The following is a 24,455-nucleotide window of genomic DNA, read 5'->3' as shown; positions in this document are numbered from 1 at the left end:
GCCTTAAGACAGAGTCTCACTAGATTTCCTAGTGCCTTGAACACTGAATTCTTTTGCCTCAGCTTCCTGTAATCCAGCAGTTTGGATTACTGATTTTGCCACCACACCTGAATACAAGTTTTCATAATTATTTTTCCTGTCTGTTTTCTTCTTCATCACGGTAACACGTTAAATAATGATGATTCACAAGAATGAGTACTTTCAAAAACTTACTCCTAAATAGCTACTTATATAATATGTAAGTATTCATATAGTCAAAGCCAGTTTGTAAAGAAACTGTCATGGGTAATTCTGTAATCTTGCATGTAATCATGTAATTTTACATGATTATCCTATAATACATGTCAGACCCCTGTACCATTATCACCAGTGGCAGTAGTTATAATGGTAGACTGATGTGTCCCTTCAGTTCTTCAAGAAAAAGGTTGTATACACAGAAGGGGGATGCTGCATTATGTAGCACCTAAAATGAATGACTTGAAAACATTCAGTTCTTTGTGAATCATCCTGTGTCATCAGGATGTGTGTACATTCTTTGTCATTAAAAGTTTGATAGAAATCAAAGTTAACCATCTAGTACAGAAACAGGACAAAATTAATGATTTACCAAGGAAGAACTTACTTTTGTGAAATGATCAGTAGACAAAACAGTAATTATCTTTGTTGATTTTGAAATTGGCTGACATTTCAAATTCTTTCAGAAAGAAATTATTAAAAAAGCAAAACGAAACAAAACCCAGAAAAATATATTAGTCAGCTTTCCAGTTGCAAGGACAAAATACTTGACGCCTGAAACTTGAAGGAAGCGGAGCTTATTTTGCTCACTTTAAGTTTGTGGTTGGTAGGTTTCCAGGCAGAAGCATCAGGGTGGAATGGCACGGCAGAGGAAAGCTGCTCAGTTAATGATGTCCAGGAAGCAGGGAGCAGGGGAAGAGCCCCAAAAACAAAAGGGCTGGGAGCGTACACAGTCTCCAAGCTCACACTTTCATAATCCGCTCTTTATAATCTAATGAAGTTAATAATCAGAAGTAGTTGTCACAAGAGTATAAATGCTTGATCTTTTATTGAGGAATATAGTTTAGTTTTCTAAACTTAAAACTTGAGATTTCTGAATAATAAATATTAGGCTAATTCAACTCAGATATTTTCACTTTGTTGACATTAGACTGTGGTATAATTTTAGTTATTTAATTCATTAATTTAAAGTTACAAAGATTTAAGACTGTGTCTTTATTCACAGTTGTTTTATTTGAAAAAATTACAGTATATTGTACCTAGAAAATAGTGTACAGTCATGTTGTAACTTGATGAATAGTTGCCTAGTCCACATTAGCCATACAATAACTATTTGATATCATTTTACAGGAGACTTTGCAGCAGTTGATTATGATGTCATTGCCAAATGTCTTAATCATTGGCAAAAATCCTTTTTCTGGTAAGTATTAAATACAATGTGATAATAATGTTCTACCTTTGCAGAATACTGTGTTTACACACTAACTTTTTAACAACTCCTTTAGAGAAGTTGGGTGATGCTGCAGTTGGTAGCAAAAAATACCAGCTCAGAATCTAAGTTGTGGGAAGGACCAGGTACAACTTTAGTATGAAGTCCACTGTTTTTCCTTCTGTACCAAACAGGTAGCTTTTGGTGATTATTAGGATGTCTCACAAGTATAAAAGATGATCAGGTTACAAGCTTATAGGACTATAGCCTAAGAAATTATTTTGAAAATCGTTCTATCTGTATACCTACCATTTCCAAAGTTTGATGCTAAGGTTTTGCTGACGTTTTAAACTACTTCTGAATAAAAAAATGAGAAGCAGTTTCCTAGAGCTTTTAAATTATTTTACTTAAAAGTCTTACCCTTTGCCAGATTTTAAATATGACACGTTAACAGGTTATTGTTTGTTTTGGGAACTGGTGGTTAAACCTCACAGCCTCTTACGTTAAATACACAATTACACTCTCACATGCTAAACACACGGAGCTACACTTCTAGCCCACAGAGTTCTAATTTTGAACAGAGGATGTAATCCCTGCTAGTGCCGTGGTGTCCAAGTTGAGCATACTGTGTCTTCTCTGACCCCTACCCTTTCCTGTAGTCAAAATCAACAACAGCAGCAGCAGCAACAACAACAAAAACCAGGTCACTACTTTAAAACTAATTAGGTGGATTAGTAGTGAATTCAACTAGCTAAATGAGTAATTTAGTTTCTGGAGATACTTTAGATTCTGGGTGTTGGATTATATATATTTAAAAAGGGAGGCTTAGCACCTTAGCTCAGTGGTAGAGCCCTTGTCTAGCATGGCCAAGGTCCTAGATTCAATCCCAGCACTAGGATGGTGGAAAAATAAAGAGAAAAAAAGGAGGGAAAGAAAAAAAGATTCTAGGCAGAAAAGAATTTTCAGTTCCATATGCATTTAATAATTAACTCCTAAATTTTAGGGACTAGATATTTTAAGAAATGGTATGTATTCTAGAGGATCTTTTGAGTTAGTAAGAGATACACACATTACTGGGAAATCATGCAATAATTAGTATGAAATAGAGATACATACAAAATGTTAAAGCATGTAAAATATGGAGTCATTTATTTTTATTTAAAAATACAATCATTGCTATATGTTTGTGGTAGGTTTAGGATCATAAGTATTGGTTTAGGAATGACTGCACAAAGATGTGAGAACCATGCCTAGACAGTGATGGCAGACTTATGGCACCTGTGCCACAGCAGGCTGTTTGTATCATTGAAAGCTCTAAAAGGTTCGCCATCAGTGGCCTCAGATACTGATTATTTAAGTGATTCACAGGTGGGATGAAGACATAGAGAAAGAGAGAAAGATACAGATGTATATATCTATATCTACTAAATATTTAAGAAAATCTTACTTGAATATTTTTGGATAGGAGATGATTTCTCCAGTTGTGTAACAGGCTGTTAACTTTTTATCCAGTTTGTTACATGCCATTTATTAGGAGTCTCACTGAAACAGACACTTAAGGTCTTAATCCTTATGTGCCTATACCATAGAACTCCATTTAAATTTTATAGATAGATGAGCAATAATATTTGTATTCTAGAAAGAAAACACTTGGCTGATGATATAGCCCAGAAGCGCAGTGCTTGCTTGGCAAGAGTGAGGTCCTGAGTTCGAATTCCCATACCAAAAAAGAAAGACACTGAGAAGCCAGACCTGTTTAGGAGCCATTTTGACTGACTTTGTGGTATATTATATTGTATCAGTGTAATTTGGTAGGATCTTAACTTGGTAGGCTAATGTAACATGATTTATGGAAAAGGAATATATTCATAAGTAGCATATTTACTTCATGAAACCTTGTAACATTTGTTTATACGACAGCCCTTCAAAAGTACACTTGTCGCCCATTTTGGCTTTTATTACCACATTACAAACACAAAGATCTGCTATTTACATTTCCTATCTACGTTTATAGAATTAACCGTTTGGTCAACTTATTGTGAATATTATCTGCAGAATATAACAGAGTTGAAATAGAGCTAAATATTATACTAAGTAATTGTTTTTGTTTCAGAACAAGGCACAGAAGAAGTTAAAAAACTGCTTTTACTGTTACTGGGTTGTGCAGTTCAGGTAAATTAAAAGTATTTCTTCATATTTTCATGTTAGCCTGTTTAATGTTTTTTCAGGCTGTGGTGAAAAAAAATAAAAGCAAAGATGTTGAGAAAACCAGTTGTTGCAGAGCCGTCATGTGTGACTGAAATGAAGGAACAAGGCAAGGGATAGGATCGCTGATTTGACAGGAGATGCTACTTTTAGATTTTATCTTGTAGGCATTTTGGAGCCACTGGTGCTGGTAATGTCAAATATATAGAAGGCAAAAATCTCCTTTCAGAGTAAGTGTAGTGGCAGGTAATTGCAGCGCTCTAGGATGTTGAGGCAGGAGGGTTGTAAATTTAAGCCCCGCTCGCACAATTTAGGGGCTTAATGTAACCATGTCTGAACATTTTAAAAAGGTCTGGACATGTAGCGCAGTGTGAAAGCCTGGTTCAGTCCCCAGTATCAAAGAAAAAAATAATTCAGTCTTCAACTGTGACTATATGAATAACTATAAATCTTCATTAATACTTTGAGTAAAGAACCAAAATGTATGTCTGGATAAGAAACTATTAAGGAAACCAGTCTTCAAAAAGTATTGTTGGAACACTTAGAATGTACTGTCACAGAAAAATTTGTTCAGCTAGTAGTTCAACAGATTAAAATTCTAATGTTAAGTATGATGCTAAGTATATAGTATAATGATGCTAAGTAGCAGCACATGCTGTCTCCATCTGAGTTAATTTTGTCTGTTAAACTTGTGATATGTAGTTAGAAATAGGAAATAAAGGTTGCTAATATATGATAGAATCCAGAAATTTAGTTGGTTACAGGTTTCAAAGCATGTTTCATTTTTAAAAATTAGTTTTAAAACAGTAGACATAGAAATTGGAAAAGAATTTGTTTTGGAGAAAAATTACAAAATTCTTGAAGCAGGAGCATTCAGAAATAGTTCAGTGCTCGTATACCACAAAATAAATAGTTACTACTTTGTATCTTTGATTCCATCTAAATAAATGCCACGGAGATAACTGAATATGAAGAATACTAAGGCTAGGACCAGGCTAAACCACTTATCTTTGTCACTTATCACCTAAACAAAATACCCAGTGCCTGCAAAGTAAAGGAGTGTAGTTTGCATCCTTTATGATCCATTGTCTTTTGGCTCCAAAACAGGACAGCGTGGCAGAGGGTCATGCTGGAGGAAGAGTTGAGCACATTACAGCCTCCAGGAGTAGGAGGCAAAGGGGGGGGGCCCTATCTCCTGAGCCCACACCCCGCACCTCCAATCAGGCCCCTCCCCAGCAGTAAAGCAGCTGAACTGCCCCATTATTCAGTCACCTGCCAAACATGAGGCTTTGGGGCCACTTTTAGGCCTAAACCATAAAATCAGACAAGTCCTTCCTTATCTTTTTCTTTTAATCTTTTTGACAGTTCAGTCTGGCCTTGAACTCACTTTTTAGCCCAAGACTGATCTCAGATTTGCAATGACCCTCCTGCCTCAATCGCTCATCTTTTTCTTTTTTTTTTTCCTTTTTTTTGGTATAGGCATATTAGTATTATAAAATGCTGGGGTTTGGGAAAGGTGGTATACACATTTAACCTATTTTGATCATTTTAAATTCCATTATACCCCACACTCACTTCTCTATCTTCAAAAGTCTACCTCTTGATTTCCTCTTTATTTTTTTTCTTTTTTCCACCTGTATTTCCTCCTTCATTTATTTTAGGTCTCTCTTAAGAGAAAACACACACTATTTAACTTTCTGAGTCTAACTTACTTCACTTATGATGGCTTCAAGTTCCATCCATTTTCCTGAAGACAATATGATTTCATTCTTCTTTATGCTGATCCTTCATTTTACATATGATTCCTGAAATCCAAATTTGAATTTGCCATGTTTGAGAGCTACTGCACAGTTTGTTGTTTACCCATCAGTTATAAAGTGTGTATATAAAGTGCACACAGATACATGTAAAGTATCTTAAATTAGCATTTTAGAACTTGAAAAATTGTACTACTTTTTTGAGAAATAAAATAGTTTCTGATAGAGGCCTTTCTTTTTCTTTTAATGTACAGAAGTAGCAAAATAAAATTTTTTTGTGTGAGGAATTGAACTCAGGACCTTGTGCTCGCCAGGCAAGTGCTGTACCACTGAGCTCTACCCCTGCCCCAGAAATAGCAAATTTTAAAAATACTGTTTTTCTAATCTTTTTATTATTTTTTCTTACTTGAGTGTGATAAAATATGCATGTTGTGATATTCACCATTTTAATCACTTTTAAGTATGTGGTCCACTGTTCCTCACGTTATGCTTTCACATTATTGTACAAACAAATTTTCCAAAACAAATTGTGTGTGTGTTGAACAGTAATGTAACGTCTCCTTTGCTGCACTTGGCAACCACCATTTTACTTTTTCGACATTATTTTGGCTACCCTGCGTGCCTCATTTAATTAACATACATATTTGTTCTGTGTTATTGCCTTGTTAAGTAGGCTCATGTGTATCGTAGCATATATCTGAATCTCTGTCCAATTACCTTGCATATATTCTGCACATCATGTACCTCACTTTCTGTTCCTCTCCCCGTCTTTGATGGACTCTTCTGCTGCCTTTACTTTCTGACTGTTGTAAATACCTGCTGCTCTGAACGTGAGTGTTCAGCTTCCTGCTTTTATTCTTTTGGATCTCTGCTTAGAAGTGCGATTGCTAGATGATGTAGCAGTTCTAGCTTTTACCTTTTTTTAAAGGAATTGCCATATTGTTTTCCATAGTGACTATTATTTTGTACTCCCACCAGCAAGAGCTAAGGAGTGGGCCAGGGTTTTAGTTCAATGGCAAAGCGCCTGCCTGGCAAACACAAGGTCCTGAATTTGATTCCCAGTTCCAAAAAAAGAAGCAGGGAGCTAATTCTTTTACATTATCACCAACATTTGTTTTCTGGTTTCTTTTAACAGTCCTTTGAAGAGAGAATTTTAATTTTTACTTCTTTGCAACTTTAGTAACACTATACTTTTAAAATTATAATTTTATTAGTGTTCTTAAAAGATTTTATTTCTTGTTTTATTATTTTCTTGTTCAATAGTTTTTTGGCATGCTTATCCCTCTAGTTTAATTTTTCCAAATATGTTTGTGTTCTTTAAGAGGATAATACTAAGGAAAAATATGCAGAATAATATTAAGAATTGAGCCAAGTGTGGTGGCATACTTGGGAGGCTGAGGCAGGAGGATTGCTGTTAGTTTGAGGCCAACCTGGGCTACATAGTTCAAGACCAGCCTGAATTACAGAGCAAGACTCTATCTCAAAAAAAGAAAGAAAGAAAAAGAATTTAAGCTTTTTGGTGGCAGATATACAATTTTAAACTTAATACTGCTTTTCACCGCACCTAAATAAGTTTTATTTTCCTTATCTCAGCTCCCGCTATCATATTCTTACTAAGATTACTAAGAATGTGGCAGTTTTCTGACTTAGAAATCAATTACTGTAACACAATTAAAATTAATTTAATGTTTGGCAGTTTGAGAACTTTAAATGTAGAGCTTAATTTTAAGGAAAAAAGAAACATTTTGCTGGTAGTCTTCCATCTTTATAACTATAATAAAAATGGGCAGGTAAAACAAGTTATACCATGTACAGGTACAAATTCTCTAATGAATGTGATCATCATGTGTATTAAATAAAATCTGATTTTTAAAAGTATATGTTTTTAATACTAGATTTTTCTTATGTTCTAGAGCTATAATAGCCACTACATTTTCATTTTTTTCATCTGTACTAGCTACATTTCAAGTACTCATTAGCCACATGTTGGATAGCTCTGAAACAGACTAATTGATTAAAAGTTTGATTCTTCTTTTATTTTTTCTATTTTGATATTTTCTTTCCTATCCTGCAGGATCCTATGAAATTTATTCTGTATTTTTAAAAAAAAGTCTAATCTATTTATGAAATATCTTCAGAATTGTTAAAACTTCAGTGTTTAAGGGGAAATTTTGTAGAAATTCTGTAAGGGTAAAAGAATTCTTAATTGATGTATGTTTAGAATGTGCTAAAGAAGAAGATCCTAAAGATACAAATAAAGAAACAGTGGCTCTGGCACTTAGAAAAGGAAGTGTTTCTGTTTTGTTTAAATTAAATACACAAAACCTTAAGAAGACAGTTGAGAGGCTCTGGTGAGTCATCATCATTACCTTTTATAATAATCCTGCCATTTTATATTCTGATAGGCTCAGAAACTATATAATGTACAGAAATGCTGAATTAATAAGTTGAGGTTACTGTACCTGAAAAATTAGTTATTTTATATATGCTATGAATGTACAATTGGAAAGTAATTATTAATTTTTCTCACAGGACTGTGAAATATTTAATAGGCAAAAAATTCATATTTTTAAACTCACTAATTTTTACAGTCCCCCCCCATCAGACTTCCAAGTCATAATGAAGAATTGTATATTCCTGGTTGTTTAGTTTTAAACACTTTTTTTTTTTTTTTTGTCTTTTTCATTTTTATTGGTACCGGGGATCGAACTCACGACCGCCTGCTTGCAAGGCAGGTGCTTATGCTGCTGAGCTAAATCCCCAGCCCCTGTATTAAACACTTTTATATCCTAATAATTTTTGTGCACTGAATGGGTATATGTTTAAATTATATGGCAACAAATAAAATATTAAAGTTTGATAAACTTAAAACTATAAATCAAAGACTTATAAATTTCTTGATGATCAGAGAGCTGGGTTGTGTGTGTGTTGTGTATCGTCTTCATTGGTAGTTCAGTAATTGGCCTAGGAGATGTGTAGCTGGACAAGGCAGTCCTGTCTATTTTGTATGCACTTCTCATTTGGTAACTGCAAGAATACAGTTATGCTAACAAGTTGGACTGCAGTATAAAAGATGTAGACCATGGCAGAGATTAAGATATATTTTAAATTGTTACTTAATACTTGTAGGAAAAGACTAGGTTTACATTTTAATATTTTTAGTTTATATAAAGCTCTTTAAATTTTCATAATAATGAATTGCTGCCTTTATTCCTTTCAGTTTCATGTATATATAATTTCCTTAAATTTTGCACCAGTAATTTTATGTCATGTTAGAAACAAACCAAATATTTATTGTGTCACCTTATAAATGTTGAACTGGCCACAAAGTGAGTTTCTTTTATTAAGACTGATAGGATGAAGATGTGAGAATGAACTGTATTACTGAAATATCATTTAAGTTTTTTTTTCCCAAGAAGAAAGGTTGTGTTGTTTGGTGATAGCCAGGGACTGACTGAGCATTTTGGCTGTATTCCGAATTCTGCCACTGACTCACTGTGTTTTTTGGCAAGTTATGTACCCACCCTGAAACAAGTTCTTGATTCTTTACTTCCCTGCTTGTAAAGCTAGCATAATAATATTGTACTGACCTCAGATGGGTTGTGTAATAGTTTCCCACTTTAGAACTTCTCAGCATAAAAATAGCATGAACTTGTAGTGCCTTGTATTTTAAAATAAATGTTTCTAAATCATTATCTGTATTAGGTAAGTACATTAGAGAAGCGATTTAAATGTAAAACAAAAACCTTACTGTACCATTTAAGACATAGCCAAGCCTCATGAGTTTTATATGCAACAGTTTGAGGTGAAATATGAGTGATTATTTTATTCTTAATTATAGTGTCAGAAAAAAGAAGAATTTATAGAAAGAATTCAAGGATTAGATTTTGATACAAAAGCAGCAGTTGCCGCGCATATTCAAGAGGTAATAACCTATGTAAATTTTCATGTACTTTTTATGAAGATTGTGATGTGTATACTTATATATTTCCAAGAATAGAGTCATAGGATAAACAGAACAAATGAAGATCAGATATAAACACATCCTATTTTTATACAAATTGTCTTAGTTTTGGAGATAGCTGCTTAAGGGGATCATCTTATAGATGTCACATTGCTAATTACAAATGTACTGTGACCTTTATCTATAAAGTTATAGGGGAAAAATGTTTGAAGAATGAACTATGTCTTGTTTTGACAGCACAGAATGAATCATATAATAAATAAAAGCATCATAAATTTGAACACTGCTTATTACTTAAAACTATAGAGGCATAGAATAACAAGCTTAGTATTATGTAGTTCATGTGATTCTCTTAATTAAATGACAAAACATTATATCTATTACTTGAATAGTAAATTTGTTGATAATTTGTAACACACATATGAAACATTAAGGCATAATATCAATGTCGAAGAGTTAAGAGCTATGGATTAGTTTAGTGGCACAGCCACCTGACTGGCAAGTGTGAGATCATGAGTTCCATCCCTGGTACCAAAAAAGAAAAAACAAACCCCAGAGATTTAAAGGTGCTGATTCTGCATCTGTCTACTCTTTGGTTTTTAATCTTGTAAAAACTTTAAATTACATTATAGGATGTTAAACTACATGTTGATCAGGAAGGAAAAAGAGAAGGGGGATTCAAAATTTTTAAATAATGAAGACTGGCAGTATTTTAAATATTTTTAATTTATATGTTTTTGTATTTTATATATTACCTAGTCTCTTAGTTAAAATTCATAGAAGCCATAACTCAGGTATTCTCCTACCTAGGTATCTTCCTGAGAGACGTAAAAGATACATTTTACAGTAATGGGCACATATCCATGACTATAGCAGAGCAGTTCATCATAGTTATGTCTTGCAAGCAGCATACATGTCTATCAACAAGTGAATAGATAAAGAAAATGGGTATTTATGCACAAAAGAGTACCACTCTGCTATAAAGAAGAATAAAACTGAGTCATATGGAGGGAAATGGTTGTACCTTGAGACCATAATATTAAATGAAGTACATCAGTCACAGGAGGTTAAATACTGTATGTTTTCTCTTATATGAGAAGCCAAAATGTAAGTAAGTGACAAAATAACCAGGTGTGGTGACACATATTTGTAATCGCAGCACTCAGGAGGCTGAAGCAAGGAGGATTGCTGCGAGTTTGAGGCCAGCTTGGGCTACAAAATGAGTTGAAGCCCAGCATGAACTACATAGCATGACTGCATCCCAAAAAGACTAAAAACAAAAAGAAGAGTAAGAAGGAAGAACGAAACAAAAGATAGATAAAAGAAGCAGGGAGATTCACTTTTTGCAGATGGAAAGGGGCCAAGAAATGGAGGGAGAAGAGTAAGGGACAGGAATGAAAAGAATTAATATGTAATGAAACTAATCATTATGTATCACACTGAGATAGTAATTTAAAAAATTCATAGAAGCCAAATACCTCTTCAGTAACAATGTGTTCAATAGTAAGCATACTGAGACTTTAAAAAAAGTATGTGTGTCTGCGTTTTTATAATAGCTTTGTGCTTTTTATTTCATTTTGAATAAATGTATTATAAAGTGCTGAACTTGTACCAGCCCTGAAAGTGTTACTTGTACTGTTTGTGGTAAAAGTTAAAGCAAAATACTAGGATCATAGCAAGAAATGAAAAGCAGCAAGTAAGTATTTTGTTTGTGTAACTCTTCCCTTTTTAAAAATCCTTATCTTGAGAATAATTTTTCCTAAGGTACTGTGATCACGTCATCTTCAGAATCTACAAAGATTTAGCTGTTCAAGTAAAATGCAGTAACATCTGTACTTCAAGACTAAAGCTTTAGTTTTGAGTTGTTCTAATACATTTAAAGCCTTACCTAAAGAAAAGTCAAGTTACTTCTGTTTCATCATTATCTTTTAATGTTTTTCTGTAGATATTTTGATAACTTCTCATTATGTTTTATAAGTCAGTATTTAAGTGTCATCCCTGTTTTATTTTACTTGCCTTTCCAAAGGTAACCCATAATCAAGAAAATGTATTTGATCTGCAATGGATGGAAGTGACAGATATGCCTCAGGAGGATGTAGAACCCCTCTTGAAAAATATGGCATTGCATTTAAAAAGACTTATCGATGAGAGAGATGAACATTCAGAGGTTTGTAAATTTCTTTCAGTGTATTATGAGCCTTTGCATACTAAGAAGAAAATAGTATCAAAAGCTTTCTAAAATAGATACTCTTTTTTCTTATGAATGGGTAAGAAAGTGCAGTCATCGCTTGGTATCTGTGGAGAACTGAGTCTAGCACCTTAGGAAATCAAAATCCATGAATGCTTAAGATTCTTACATAAAATGATGTATTGTTTGTATATAACTTACATATAACCTATACTCATCCTCTTATTTACTTTGTCATCTCTAGATTACTTAATATAATTAAATGTTACGTAAATCGTTGTTGTACTGTATTATTTAGGGAATTTTGACAAGATAAAGTCTGTACATGTTTCAGTACAGTTTTTTTCCCTGAATATTTTTTATCTGCAGTGGTGAGTCCATGAATGTGGTCTCATATATAGAGTACTGGCCATGCTTTTTTATTGTTATTTTTTTGTGAAACCAGAAAGTAAATATAAATTTTTTGTGAAACCAGAAAGTAAATATAAATTTCTGTGTAACCAGAAAGTAAATATAAGGACCCTAGATTACCAGTAAACAAATTGCAATTAGATATTCTTTTCTCCACTGCTTATAAAATAATATTATTCTGATTTTATTTCTGTGTGTTTTTCACATCATTGCCACAGATTTGACAACAGTAGAGAAGTGTGAACCTGAAAATACAGGTGATGTAAGTGGGAAACTCACGGCCTTGAAGTGTAAGAATTTGCTTAAGGTTGATTCTTTAGCTTTATTGCTGCAGTTTGAAGTTGGAAAAATAAGGAGAATAACAGGTGTTCTGAATAAAATATCCCACAAAAAGCTCAGATTTTTATAATGTGATGAAGTGTGACTTTAAAGAGAATTATTATGAACTCCTTAAAATAAAATTTTGCTATTTAAAAAGAATAAAATAGCACTGAATCGTTTCTTTGAACTCTGAAAGCAATGTATAATTTAGAGCAGTCTAGACTTTAATGATGAATAATATTTTCTTAATAGCAGACCAGAATTGCCATTCAGGAGAAGGTAAAGCTTTAATTAGTTTTTCTACTCACATATGATAGTTTTGAAGTCAGAGAATTTATATTTCTTCTCTTGGGACCATGGCAAGACTCAAACAGGAAGTTTCTAAAATTTTGCTTTGTTTTGGGAGTTTTTTGCCATTGTTGATTGTGTTTGTTTTTTGTCTTTTTGAGGCAGTTTCGTTAAGCTGGCCTCACACTCACTTTGTAGCCCAGGCTGACCTTAATACACAGCAATCCTCCTGTGCTGGGATTGCAGTTGTGCACTTCCACACCTGGACCTAAAGCTTTTTCTTTTACACAAACTTTTCGTGTCTCTGTAGAGTAGCTTCAGTTTTGATGAGAATTTTATTTTCTTCAGGGATTTAAAGAGAAGAAAATATGGGAAGTAAATTTTTTTAAAGTAATATTTTTTTGTGAACTAGAGCAGTGAGATCAAAGGAAGGAAAGAAATGCATCCACAGTCTTGTCTAGAGATGCTTAGATATTGTGTATCTACCTTGTATATTGTGTATCAACTTTGTCTAGAGATGCTTAGATAATTTCATTTTTAAACCATATGGTCTATCTTCTTTTGGTTTCAAGATCTTTTTGCTGCTGTATCCATTACAGAACATTCCTTTATTTGTATTTCAAGTTTTTAGAGATACTGCAATAAGATATCTTCCAGGCTCTGAGGAATTACTTCTAAAAATCTGTACTTTGCTTTTGTATAACTAATGGGCATGAATAAATTACTTCTCTCATTTATATGACTTAATAGGGGTGAACAAAAATACTTGTCATTATATGGTTGTTTGGCAGATCAAACAGATACATGATAAAATGTTATACAGTGATTGTTTAGAAAACTTTTCAGAACATACACTGCCAGAATAAGCATTTTTTTGTTGAACTAATTTTTCGAATAAGGAAAATAATGATCAGCCATGCTGTCCTGTCTCAGATATTTGGGAAGCAAGTTGCTACCTGGTTAAATCCAATTCTATGAGGAAGTTTTTTCTTTTCAGTGTGAGCCAACAGGCAAATTAGTGAATGAAAATCTTATTTTAATGAAAAAAATCATTAAAAATACTTTTGAAAATATGAGACAAAATAAAGATGGTATGTAAATAAGATAATTCTCTATCATTCAGTAAAATTAAAATAAGTTGTTAATTTTTTTTTCTGTTTTGTATATCGTTTATTTTGTATAGTGCTTTGGCTCAAACCCAGGCTCTTCAGCATGCTAAGCCAATGTTCTACCATTGAGCTACACACCAGATTCTTTTTTTCTCTTTTGACTGCTCTTTTATTATAATTGTTTCATATTGATATGGGGGAATGGAATTCCCAACCTACTGTATGTCTGATACAAGTTTATGTTCTCTGAAATTGAAGAATGAATTTTAGGGACAATGGAGGTTAAGAGAAGGAAACATTTACTGAGAGAAGGAAAGCTTCTGTCTGAAAGAGAGACAGAAGGGGTCCTGAGTAGGTTGCCAGGAACTCTGTGTTTTCTAGGGGCTTTTAAAGAGTAAAACCATGAGGTAAGGTGGGTCTACAGCAGGGAAAAATAGGAACTCAAGAGGCAGCCGAGTATGAGGTGGGACAGAACTTTGGTCAACCAGTAAGTTTAATTATTCAGGTAAAATTGAACAAATTAGAGCCATGTAGTAAGCGAGCATTCTTTATGGATCAGTGACTTTTCCCGTAGGCGGTTGGGATGGCTCCTCAGGGTGATCCATACCTAATCCCTAATGTTCATATCTAGGGTGTGGTTGCATTTGTGTTGCCTTCTGTCTTGAGATTTGGCCCACAGCCAGAGATATGTCTTCTCCAAGGTCACCAGGCATCTGGTCCTCTGTGCTGGCTTCCTCATGGGCCTACCTCTTTCTGACTGCCTGTAATACTTCTAACTGGCCACCCTGTTTTTAATTTCTCTCTCTCTTTTTTTTTTTGCAGTACTTTGTAACCCTAATCCTCACACATATTAGGCAAGCACTATATCACTGAGGCATATCGCCAGCCTTTTGTTTGTTTATTTAGTTTGGTTTGAGACAGGGTCTCAGTCTGTAATTCAAGCCAAATTTGAACTCACTACATAGCCCAGGCTGGCCTTGAACTCCTGATGATCCTCTTACCTCAGCCTCTCAGATGCCTGGATCACAGGCATGTGCCATGATGCCCAGCCCCCAGTCTTTTTCAAATTTTATTTTGATATTTATAAATTTGCCCAGATTGGTTTTGAACTTGTGGTCCTTCTGCCTCAGGTGTATGGCACTACCTTAGAGACTTTGTTATTCTTAATGCTGTGGAACATGTATGTCTTCAGTCTTTTACTCAACACTAAATAGATTTTAATGAATTTCTTTATTGTCATTGTTTATTTAATGTCAGACTTTGTGCTCCAAGTTTGGTACATACTTTCTTAATAAATCTGTATAATAATCAGGTTTTATAGATGCAGATGCTTGAGCTCAGAGAAATTAAGCAACATACGTGGTCTGTGTAGCTCAAGTGCTTGTGTTCAAAGCTATTATAATACTGTTGCTTCTACTTATGATTATACTGAGGACATTTCTAATGCTTTTCCTTAATAGCGAGTTTTGTAAGTCAAATTAGTTCACCAGAATTTTTTTCTTTACATTGATATATATCTTTCTGTTCATTCTTCAACATATGATAATGAACACCTGTTTTTTGTAGGCATAAGAGTGCTTCAAAGCAACAAATTATTTCAAAAAAAAGAATCCAGAACTAACTCTAACCACCACCCCACCCCACCTACCCCTGGCATGGTGGCACATGCCTGTAAACCTAGTACTCAAAAGTCTGAGACAGGAGGATTGCTGTAAATTCAAAGCCAGCCTGGGCTGCAAAGTGAATTCAAGGCCAGCCTGAACTGCATAGTGAAACCAGTCTCAAAGATTAATTTAAAAAAATTCAAGAACCAAACAGATTATTATTGCCTAATAGGGAAATTCTTTTAATAAAATAATAAAATGTTGAAAGTAATACATATCTAAATACTAAATTTAAGGAAGGACCGTGTACTTGCAACTGCTAGTTGGAAGGATTAGGGAAAGCTTGTAAAATAGTTCTTTAATGTCATTTCCTATCAGATTGTTTCCAGAAAGTCTGAGAAGCCTTGAGCAAGTGAAGCTACTATCAATAAAGAGAAGTAAAAACAAGTCTAAATAATTTTTAATGATAAATAGATCTGGATACTATTAATCCTTATTTTTATTTTATTAGTACATGAAGTTTACATTCATCTTTGTGAGTAGGTACATGTATTTAACACAGCTTGTTGTTTTTAATGTTAACTCTTGCTATCAAGGAGGCCAAACTCGAGCAGGATCAGCTCTCAAACTTTATTGCGTACAGCGAACCGGACCTAACAAGGTCCGCCACCCTCAGTGTTGGTTCCTCTTCCGCCCGTTGGGGGCAGGAACAACCTCTTATAAAGGGAAGCAGTATCCAATCACAGAGAAGCGCGTCTAACAAGCTGATAGGCTAGCGTCACGGGTAACTGGGCAGACATGACAATTTGGCGGGCTTGTTCAGGCCGGGAAGAACCCGGAAGCAGGAAATGGGCGCCATCATAGGCGGCTTCCCACATCTCCCCCTTTTTTATTTATTAAAATAGGATGGTCTGTGGGTCCCTCCAAGGTGTCTATGACCTTGTTGCTGTTAGACACCTAGGAGTGGGCCTACCTTGTAGGCCGAGGCATGAGAGAATGTAGAGGTCTCTACCCTGCTGTGCATCACCCTGTTTTGTGCATATCCTTGCGCCAGGACCATGCTCAAGGTGAGTGGTTCATTTTTTCGCAGGGCCAGGCTTTTGTGAACCGAACCTGGATGCATATAGACATTCATTCCTGCCTTCCCCCCAACCTTTGGGGCGGATGGCACTGCAGTACCCTTGGTCTCGCATCTCAATGCCAATAATTTGGCTCCAGGAGGGACCCCTGGCCTTAAAGGCCATATATATCTGAGTGGAGCCTGTCTTAGGTTGACCGGGAGGACGTCTCCCGTCTTACCCGTCATTGGCTTGCCCACTCAGCTTTTTATAACTGATGTTCTGCGACATGAAGGAGATATGCGGCGGCCTGCTGGCCTGATGGGCCACCTGCTGCCATTTGCATGGCTGTCATAGCCGTGACCTTGACCTGTTGCTGGGTTTGCATCGGAGTTAAGCGGGTGGGTCATATTGGCTGCGGAGGATGTATTTTTCAGTGTCTGATTAAGTGTCATAAAGGGGCGGAGGTCTAAGCAAGCACCCAGCGCATTGCAAAGTTGATGCTGCGTGAAGAGGGAGGAAGTATGTTTAAGGGGATCAGGTTGAGGTTCATTACAATATCCCGTGGCCCCCCCAACTCCAAACCAGACATTTTAGTTTGTAGATGGTCTCGGGCGCTGAGCGTCGGTCCCAGAAGGGTCGAGTTGACTTGTGTCCGCGGGCTTATCCTCCTGTGCTTTATCAGGAACTGGTGGGGAGTTTACTGCTCGCGTCAATCTTTCCGGGACCCACAGCGGTTCGCGACCTGGTTCCTGTGGGAAGACACAAACCGCACCTCGGGTCCAACTAACCACTGGATCCGGGCCCATCCATTGTCCTGTAAGGACATCTTTCCATCTCACCAGCCCTTTGTCGGCCGGGGACGGGTTATTGTGCTCCATGGCAGGGGAATAATTATGGTAAAGAGTGCCAATGATATTCTTTCTTTGGGCGTTAGGCCATGGCCTATCCCCTCTCTTTGCTTTCGTAAGACACCCTTGAGTGTCCGATGTACCCGTTCAATGATGCCTTGTCCTTGAGGGTTATATGGAATGCCATGTTTAAGGACAACATCCATTTGTTGACAGAATGTTACAAAAGTTCTGCTGGTGTAAGCAGGACCATTGTTTGTTTTTAATATATTGGGCTTTCCCCAAGCAGCCCAGGCTGCCAGGCAATGATTAATAGCGTGGGTGGCCCTTTCTCCAGGTTCTGCCGAAGCAAACATAACCTGAGAAGCGGTGTCAACCGAAACATGTACATATTTTTCCGAATTCTGGGATGTGTGTTTGCCAAATATGATTGGGGCGCAGTCCTCTCGGGTTAACACCAATAGATTGTTGAGGTGAAGAGATCACACAGACCTGCCAATGCCTCTAAAAGCGCCATGGTAAATGGCGCATTGGGCCCATAAGCTGAAACTGCGTCCTTGATAGCTTTAAGTTGTTTAATTTCTAAGGGCTCATAATATCCTCCTCCTCCCCTGCCTCCTACTTGTACCGGGAATGCATGGAGACCGGAACACTCAAAGGGAGGCCGCGACCATTCCCTCTGGTGGAAGGAACGTCCTCCTCCCTCCCCAGATGGGGGCGCAGAAGGCAACCCAGGAAGTAGCTCTCCCTCTAACCAGGGCGGTGCCATAGGTTGTGGGCGCCCTCTGGCGGCCACGGGTGGAGGTGGCAGCCCAGGGAGCAACTCCTCTTCCGGCCAAGGCGGTGCAGTAGGGCCTGGCGCCCTGAAGGGGGTGATCGTGGGTCGCGAACTTGCCAAAGGGCGGAAGGGCTTAAGCTCCTCCCGTAAGGCGGAGTAGCTCGGGCAGGGTGGTGTTTGGTTCCCCTTTTTATCTTCCCGAGCCCTGAATTCCTCTTAAAGCTGTGCAGGAGGGTCCTGTTTAGCGAAGACAACCTCCTCTTCTGAACCTTCCGAATCAGAATCAGAATTAGAGCCCTGAGGGTCCTCCGGAGACCCACAATCGGCAGTGGCTCCGGGCTCCTCTGAGCATTCCGATCGAGCTCTATCAAAAGCCTGTCGGGCTGTATTAGCGAAGCGAAAGCAAAACAGATGCAAAGGGAAAAGAAAAGAAAAAAAAACCGGCGTCCACTCGTGTGGCGCTCAAAATCTGTTAGGTGTGTCCACCCAACCCAGGTGACCCAGTACTCACCTGTCCCAGGAACCGCTGTATCTCACGTAGCTGATCAGGGTGAAGAGAAGAGGTGCTCGCGGCCTTCCGTTGTTATTGGGCCAGGTCCTCCGTCGTACCGCAGGCGACAGCAATCGCACCTCCCGGCCAAAGAGGCACGTCGCTGAGTCTTTTATCTTTTTCCCGTACGGGCCACCAGATGACCGGAGCCGCGGAAGACAGGAGGCCAAACTCGAGCAGGATCAGCTCTCAAACTTTATTGCGTACAGCGAACCGGACCTAACAAGGTCCGCCACCCTCAGTGTTGGTTCCTCTTCCGCCCGTTGGGGGCAGGAACAACCTCTTATAAAGGGAAGCAGTATCCAATCACAGAGAAGCGCGTCTAACAAGCTGATAGGCTAGCGTCACGGGTAACTGGGCAGACATGACAATTTGGCGGGCTTGTTCAGGCCGGGAAGAACCCGGAAGCAGGAAATGGGCGCCATCATAGGCGGCTTCCCACATCTCCCCCTTTTTTATTTATTAAAATAGGATGGTCTGTGGGTCCCTCCAAGGTGTCTATGACCTTGTTGCTGTTAGACACCTAGGAGTGGGCCTACCTTGTAGGCCGAGGCATGAGAGAATGTAGAGGTCTCTACCCTGCTGTGCATCACCCTGTTTTGTGCATATCCTTGCGCCAGGACCATGCTCAAGGTGAGTGGTTCATTTTTTCGCAGGGCCAGGCTTTTGTGAACCGAACCTGGATGCATATAGACATTCATTCCTGCCTTCCCCCCAACCTTTGGGGCGGATGGCACTGCAGTACCCTTGGTCTCGCATCTCAATGCCAATAATTTGGCTCCAGGAGGGACCCCTGGCCTTAAAGGCCATATATATCTGAGTGGAGCCTGTCTTAGGTTGACCGGGAGGACGTCTCCCGTCTTACCCGTCATTGGCTTGCCCACTCAGCTTTTTATAACTGATGTTCTGCGACATGAAGGAGATATGCGGCGGCCTGCTGGCCTGATGGGCCACCTGCTGCCATTTGCATGGCTGTCATAGCCGTGACCTTGACCTGTTGCTGGGTTTGCATCGGAGTTAAGCGGGTGGGTCATATTGGCTGCGGAGGATGTATTTTTCAGTGTCTGATTAAGTGTCATAAAGGGGCGGAGGTCTAAGCAAGCACCCAGCGCATTGCAAAGTTGATGCTGCGTGAAGAGGGAGGAAGTATGTTTAAGGGGATCAGGTTGAGGTTCATTACAATATCCCGTGGCCCCCCCAACTCCAAACCAGACATTTTAGTTTGTAGATGGTCTCGGGCGCTGAGCGTCGGTCCCAGAAGGGTCGAGTTGACTTGTGTCCGCGGGCTTATCCTCCTGTGCTTTATCAGGAACTGGTGGGGAGTTTACTGCTCGCGTCAATCTTTCCGGGACCCACAGCGGTTCGCGACCTGGTTCCTGTGGGAAGACACAAACCGCACCTCGGGTCCAACTAACCACTGGATCCGGGCCCATCCATTGTCCTGTAAGGACATCTTTCCATCTCACCAGCCCTTTGTCGGCCGGGGACGGGTTATTGTGCTCCATGGCAGGGGAATAATTATGGTAAAGAGTGCCAATGATATTCTTTCTTTGGGCGTTAGGCCATGGCCTATCCCCTCTCTTTGCTTTCGTAAGACACCCTTGAGTGTCCGATGTACCCGTTCAATGATGCCTTGTCCTTGAGGGTTATATGGAATGCCATGTTTAAGGACAACATCCATTTGTTGACAGAATGTTACAAAAGTTCTGCTGGTGTAAGCAGGACCATTGTTTGTTTTTAATATATTGGGCTTTCCCCAAGCAGCCCAGGCTGCCAGGCAATGATTAATAGCGTGGGTGGCCCTTTCTCCAGGTTCTGCCGAAGCAAACATAACCTGAGAAGCGGTGTCAACCGAAACATGTACATATTTTTCCGAATTCTGGGATGTGTGTTTGCCAAATATGATTGGGGCGCAGTCCTCTCGGGTTAACACCAATAGATTGTTGAGGTGAAGAGATCACACAGACCTGCCAATGCCTCTAAAAGCGCCATGGTAAATGGCGCATTGGGCCCATAAGCTGAAACTGCGTCCTTGATAGCTTTAAGTTGTTTAATTTCTAAGGGCTCATAATATCCTCCTCCTCCCCTGCCTCCTACTTGTACCGGGAATGCATGGAGACCGGAACACTCAAAGGGAGGCCGCGACCATTCCCTCTGGTGGAAGGAACGTCCTCCTCCCTCCCCAGATGGGGGCGCAGAAGGCAACCCAGGAAGTAGCTCTCCCTCTAACCAGGGCGGTGCCATAGGTTGTGGGCGCCCTCTGGCGGCCACGGGTGGAGGTGGCAGCCCAGGGAGCAACTCCTCTTCCGGCCAAGGCGGTGCAGTAGGGCCTGGCGCCCTGAAGGGGGTGATCGTGGGTCGCGAACTTGCCAAAGGGCGGAAGGGCTTAAGCTCCTCCCGTAAGGCGGAGTAGCTCGGGCAGGGTGGTGTTTGGTTCCCCTTTTTATCTTCCCGAGCCCTGAATTCCTCTTAAAGCTGTGCAGGAGGGTCCTGTTTAGCGAAGACAACCTCCTCTTCTGAACCTTCCGAATCAGAATCAGAATTAGAGCCCTGAGGGTCCTCCGGAGACCCACAATCGGCAGTGGCTCCGGGCTCCTCTGAGCATTCCGATCGAGCTCTATCAAAAGCCTGTCGGGCTGTATTAGCGAAGCGAAAGCAAAACAGATGCAAAGGGAAAAGAAAAGAAAAAAAAACCGGCGTCCACTCGTGTGGCGCTCAAAATCTGTTAGGTGTGTCCACCCAACCCAGGTGACCCAGTACTCACCTGTCCCAGGAACCGCTGTATCTCACGTAGCTGATCAGGGTGAAGAGAAGAGGTGCTCGCGGCCTTCCGTTGTTATTGGGCCAGGTCCTCCGTCGTACCGCAGGCGACAGCAATCGCACCTCCCGGCCAAAGAGGCACGTCGCTGAGTCTTTTATCTTTTTCCCGTACGGGCCACCAGATGACCGGAGCCGCGGAAGACAGGAGGCCAAACTCGAGCAGGATCAGCTCTCAAACTTTATTGCGTACAGCGAACCGGATCTAACAAGGTCCGCCACCCTCAGTGTTGGTTCCTCTTCCGCCCATTGGGGGCAGGAACAACCTCTTATAAAGGGAAGCAGTATCCAATCACAGAGAAGCGCGTCTAACAAGCTGATAGGCTAGCGTCACGGGTAACTGGGCAGACATGACAATTTGGCGGGCTTGTTCAGGCCGGGAAGAACCCGGAAGCAGGAAATGGGCGCCATCATAGGCGGCTTCCCACAGGTTTTTCTTTTTTCTTTTGTTTGGTATCAGGGATTGAATTCACAACTGCGCACTTGCAAGGCAGGTGCTCATGCCACTGAGCTAAATCCCCAGCCCCAAGGTTTTTTCTTTTTTAAAATTTTTATTTTTGCAGTGTGTAGTTCTTTTTTGCTCTGTTCACTGACATCAAGAAGATTTTGATATCTGTGTTATCACCATTTAAGTTCAAATGTTATATTTATCTTTTGTAATTTTCCTGCATTCTCTGACTTGTTAGTTGCTTACCTGAATATTTTGAGCACCTCTTTTTGTGCTCAGTATGATGCTAGATAATATAAAAGAATGAAAAGTGAAAAGGAGGTGTGAGATTGTAGTTCATTAAGAAAAACTACATTATTTGTAAGTGAAAGTATGAACCTTTGGTATAGTTAGGTGGACTTTTATTTGTGCAAGGATCAAATATCTTTTATATACCACTAGGTACTCTTGTTAAAATCAGGAAATGTTGGTGTGTAAGTTAAAGGTAATTGAGATGGTGAGGAAATACTAACATAACAATTAAATACAAGGAGGTGAAACCTGAGCCACTATGGAGATAAATAGCATTATCCACTGATACAGGAAGTGGGATGGGCACACTATGTTAAGTTTGTGGGATAAAGTAGTGTCAGTGAACAAAGAAACTACAAGAAAAGAATATGGTGGGTTTTGTTCTGTTTTTTACTGGGTAGAAAATATTTGTATGTATATATTTGAAGAACAAAGAAAAATAAGCTAGTAGGAAGAAAAAAACTGAAAATATTTCAGTTGGGAATATGTTAGGCACAAAAAAAGGTCTAAGAACAGAGGCAGTTATCCTGTGATTTTGTTTGTTTGTTTGATTGGTTGGTTGGTTGGTTGGTTTTTTGGTGACAGGGTCTTGCTATGTAGCTCAGGCTAGCCTTAGACTCACTATGTTGCCCAGGCTGTCCTCAAACTTGGAGCAGTTCTCCTGCCTCAGCCTCCCAAGTACTGGAATTACAGTTATGCGCCACCATGCCTAGAAGCCAGTTGATTTTGTTTGTTGGATAAATTAGGGAACCAATCATTTTTTGGAAATGATGAAGGTAGCTAGAAATTAGAGGTTTAAGTAAGGGGTAAGAGAATTAAAATTATAGAACTTTTTGTAGAGGAATTTGCTAGGAAACAAATCAAATTTCAGTAAAAGGATTGATAGGTGTGAAGAACTTCATTAGAAACAGATGGCAAGATCCTGTATAGGGCTGTACAATTTTTTTTCTTTAGACGCTCTATTACCTTAGTACAAGAATAGAGAAGACTGGCATTAGATAAGGAAAATAATGTTAAAGTGAAACTTGAATTTTAATTCCTGCTGTACCAATCACTGATTGTGTGATTTTGTTTTCCTATATTAGCCTAAGTTTCTTCATGTGTGAAATACACATACCTGTTGTATATTACTAGATGATGTCTCCCAGTCTTCAAGGTAGAAATTGTGTGTGTGTGTGTGTGTGTGTGTGTGTGTGTGTGTGTGTAAGTGATCCACTGACTAGAAGTAGCTAGAAATAGTTTTCTTAGACAAGAGGGCAGGAGTTCAGTGATAAAAGAATAAAGCGTAGGTTTGATGATGTAGGAGTAGTAAAGGAGGTGTAATACAGAAGAATTGACTCCTTTACTGAAAAAGCCTGCATATATTGAATGGGGAGAATGGACATGGAGTTGTAGAGAAATGAGAAGTTGCAGATTTGCTTGAAGTTTAGTGATATGCATGTTGAGATCTTTGAAAGCAGTAGTTGCTGGCAAGAAGGCGAGACGGACTTGGATAAAGGTGCTGAAATGTATCCCAGCAGTCACGATTCAGTGAGGGTTGGTAGACTTGTTGATGCGAAATAAGGATGGTGACTTCATAGTTCTAAGTAGCAACCCCACTAATAGAACAGTTGAAATTACCTTAGAAGATCATTTCTATTTGCCTACTAATCTTTTTTAATTTTAAAATGAAAAAAGAAGTGATACAGAATTTCAAAACAGATTAACAGTGGTTAATTGTGTAATATCTTCAAAATAGTTCAGATTATCAGATATAGGTATAAAAAATGATCAGACAATGAAAGCACAAATTGTTCTTTTTGATGAATCAACAAAGATTAGTAATATAATTATCTAACTTGCATATATACAATATATAAATATATATATTTATATATAAATATATATATTTAAAAATATTTAAAAATTTAAATATATATATATATATATATATTTTAAAATTTGCCCTCTTTCTTTCTCCTTTCCCCCATCCCGGTTGTTGTTCCTCCTGAGCAGTTTCCTCCCCTCTTACTCTCACAGTATCTGTTATACATTTTGGATCTTACATACTCTTTCAGTTTTGTATACTAGGGAGACAATACACTGTTCACACATGCCAGTCTGACTTACTTCACTTACAAGTGTGTTCTCCAGTTGTATCTGTTTTCCTGTAAAAGCTAGAGTTTATACTTGTTTACAACTGAGTAGTACTCCATTGTATAAAAAGACCACATCTTTTTTATCCATTCCACGGTTGTTGGACATTTGGGTTGTTTTCAAGATTTAACTATTACAAATTATGCTGCTATAAAAATGGCACACATGTATTGCTGTGGTATATCTTGTATTCAGTTCTTCTGGTAAAATACCCAAAGGGGGATAGTTGGATTGA

General features: G+C 38.6%; 1 protein-coding gene across 12 annotated transcripts in view; it reads left to right on the top strand.

Moving 5' to 3' along the window:
* Ccdc88a (coiled-coil domain containing 88A) overlaps positions 1 to 24,455 on the top strand; it is a 141,581-nt gene that overhangs the window by 36,073 nt on the left and 81,053 nt on the right. For all 12 annotated transcript variants that reach the window (XR_010040548.1, XM_063229404.1, XM_063229406.1 and 9 more), the window contains exons 4-7: positions 1,366 to 1,435; positions 3,558 to 3,616; positions 9,248 to 9,331; positions 11,397 to 11,537. Coding sequence is in view for 11 of the 12 variants with exons in the window: in XM_063229404.1 (XP_063085474.1) it covers positions 1,366 to 1,435; positions 3,558 to 3,616; positions 9,248 to 9,331; positions 11,397 to 11,537 (354 nt within the window). In the remaining variant the exon portion in view is untranslated. The remainder of the gene's footprint in view (positions 1 to 1,365; positions 1,436 to 3,557; positions 3,617 to 9,247; positions 9,332 to 11,396; positions 11,538 to 24,455) is intronic.

Source organism: Cavia porcellus, unplaced genomic scaffold, assembly GCF_034190915.1.
Source record: "Cavia porcellus strain 051 isolate PalLab524CR breed Dunkin Hartley unplaced genomic scaffold, mCavPor4.1 scaffold_18, whole genome shotgun sequence".
Lineage (NCBI taxonomy): Eukaryota > Metazoa > Chordata > Mammalia > Rodentia > Caviidae > Cavia > Cavia porcellus.
This window is presented reverse-complemented; position numbering and strand designations above follow the sequence as displayed.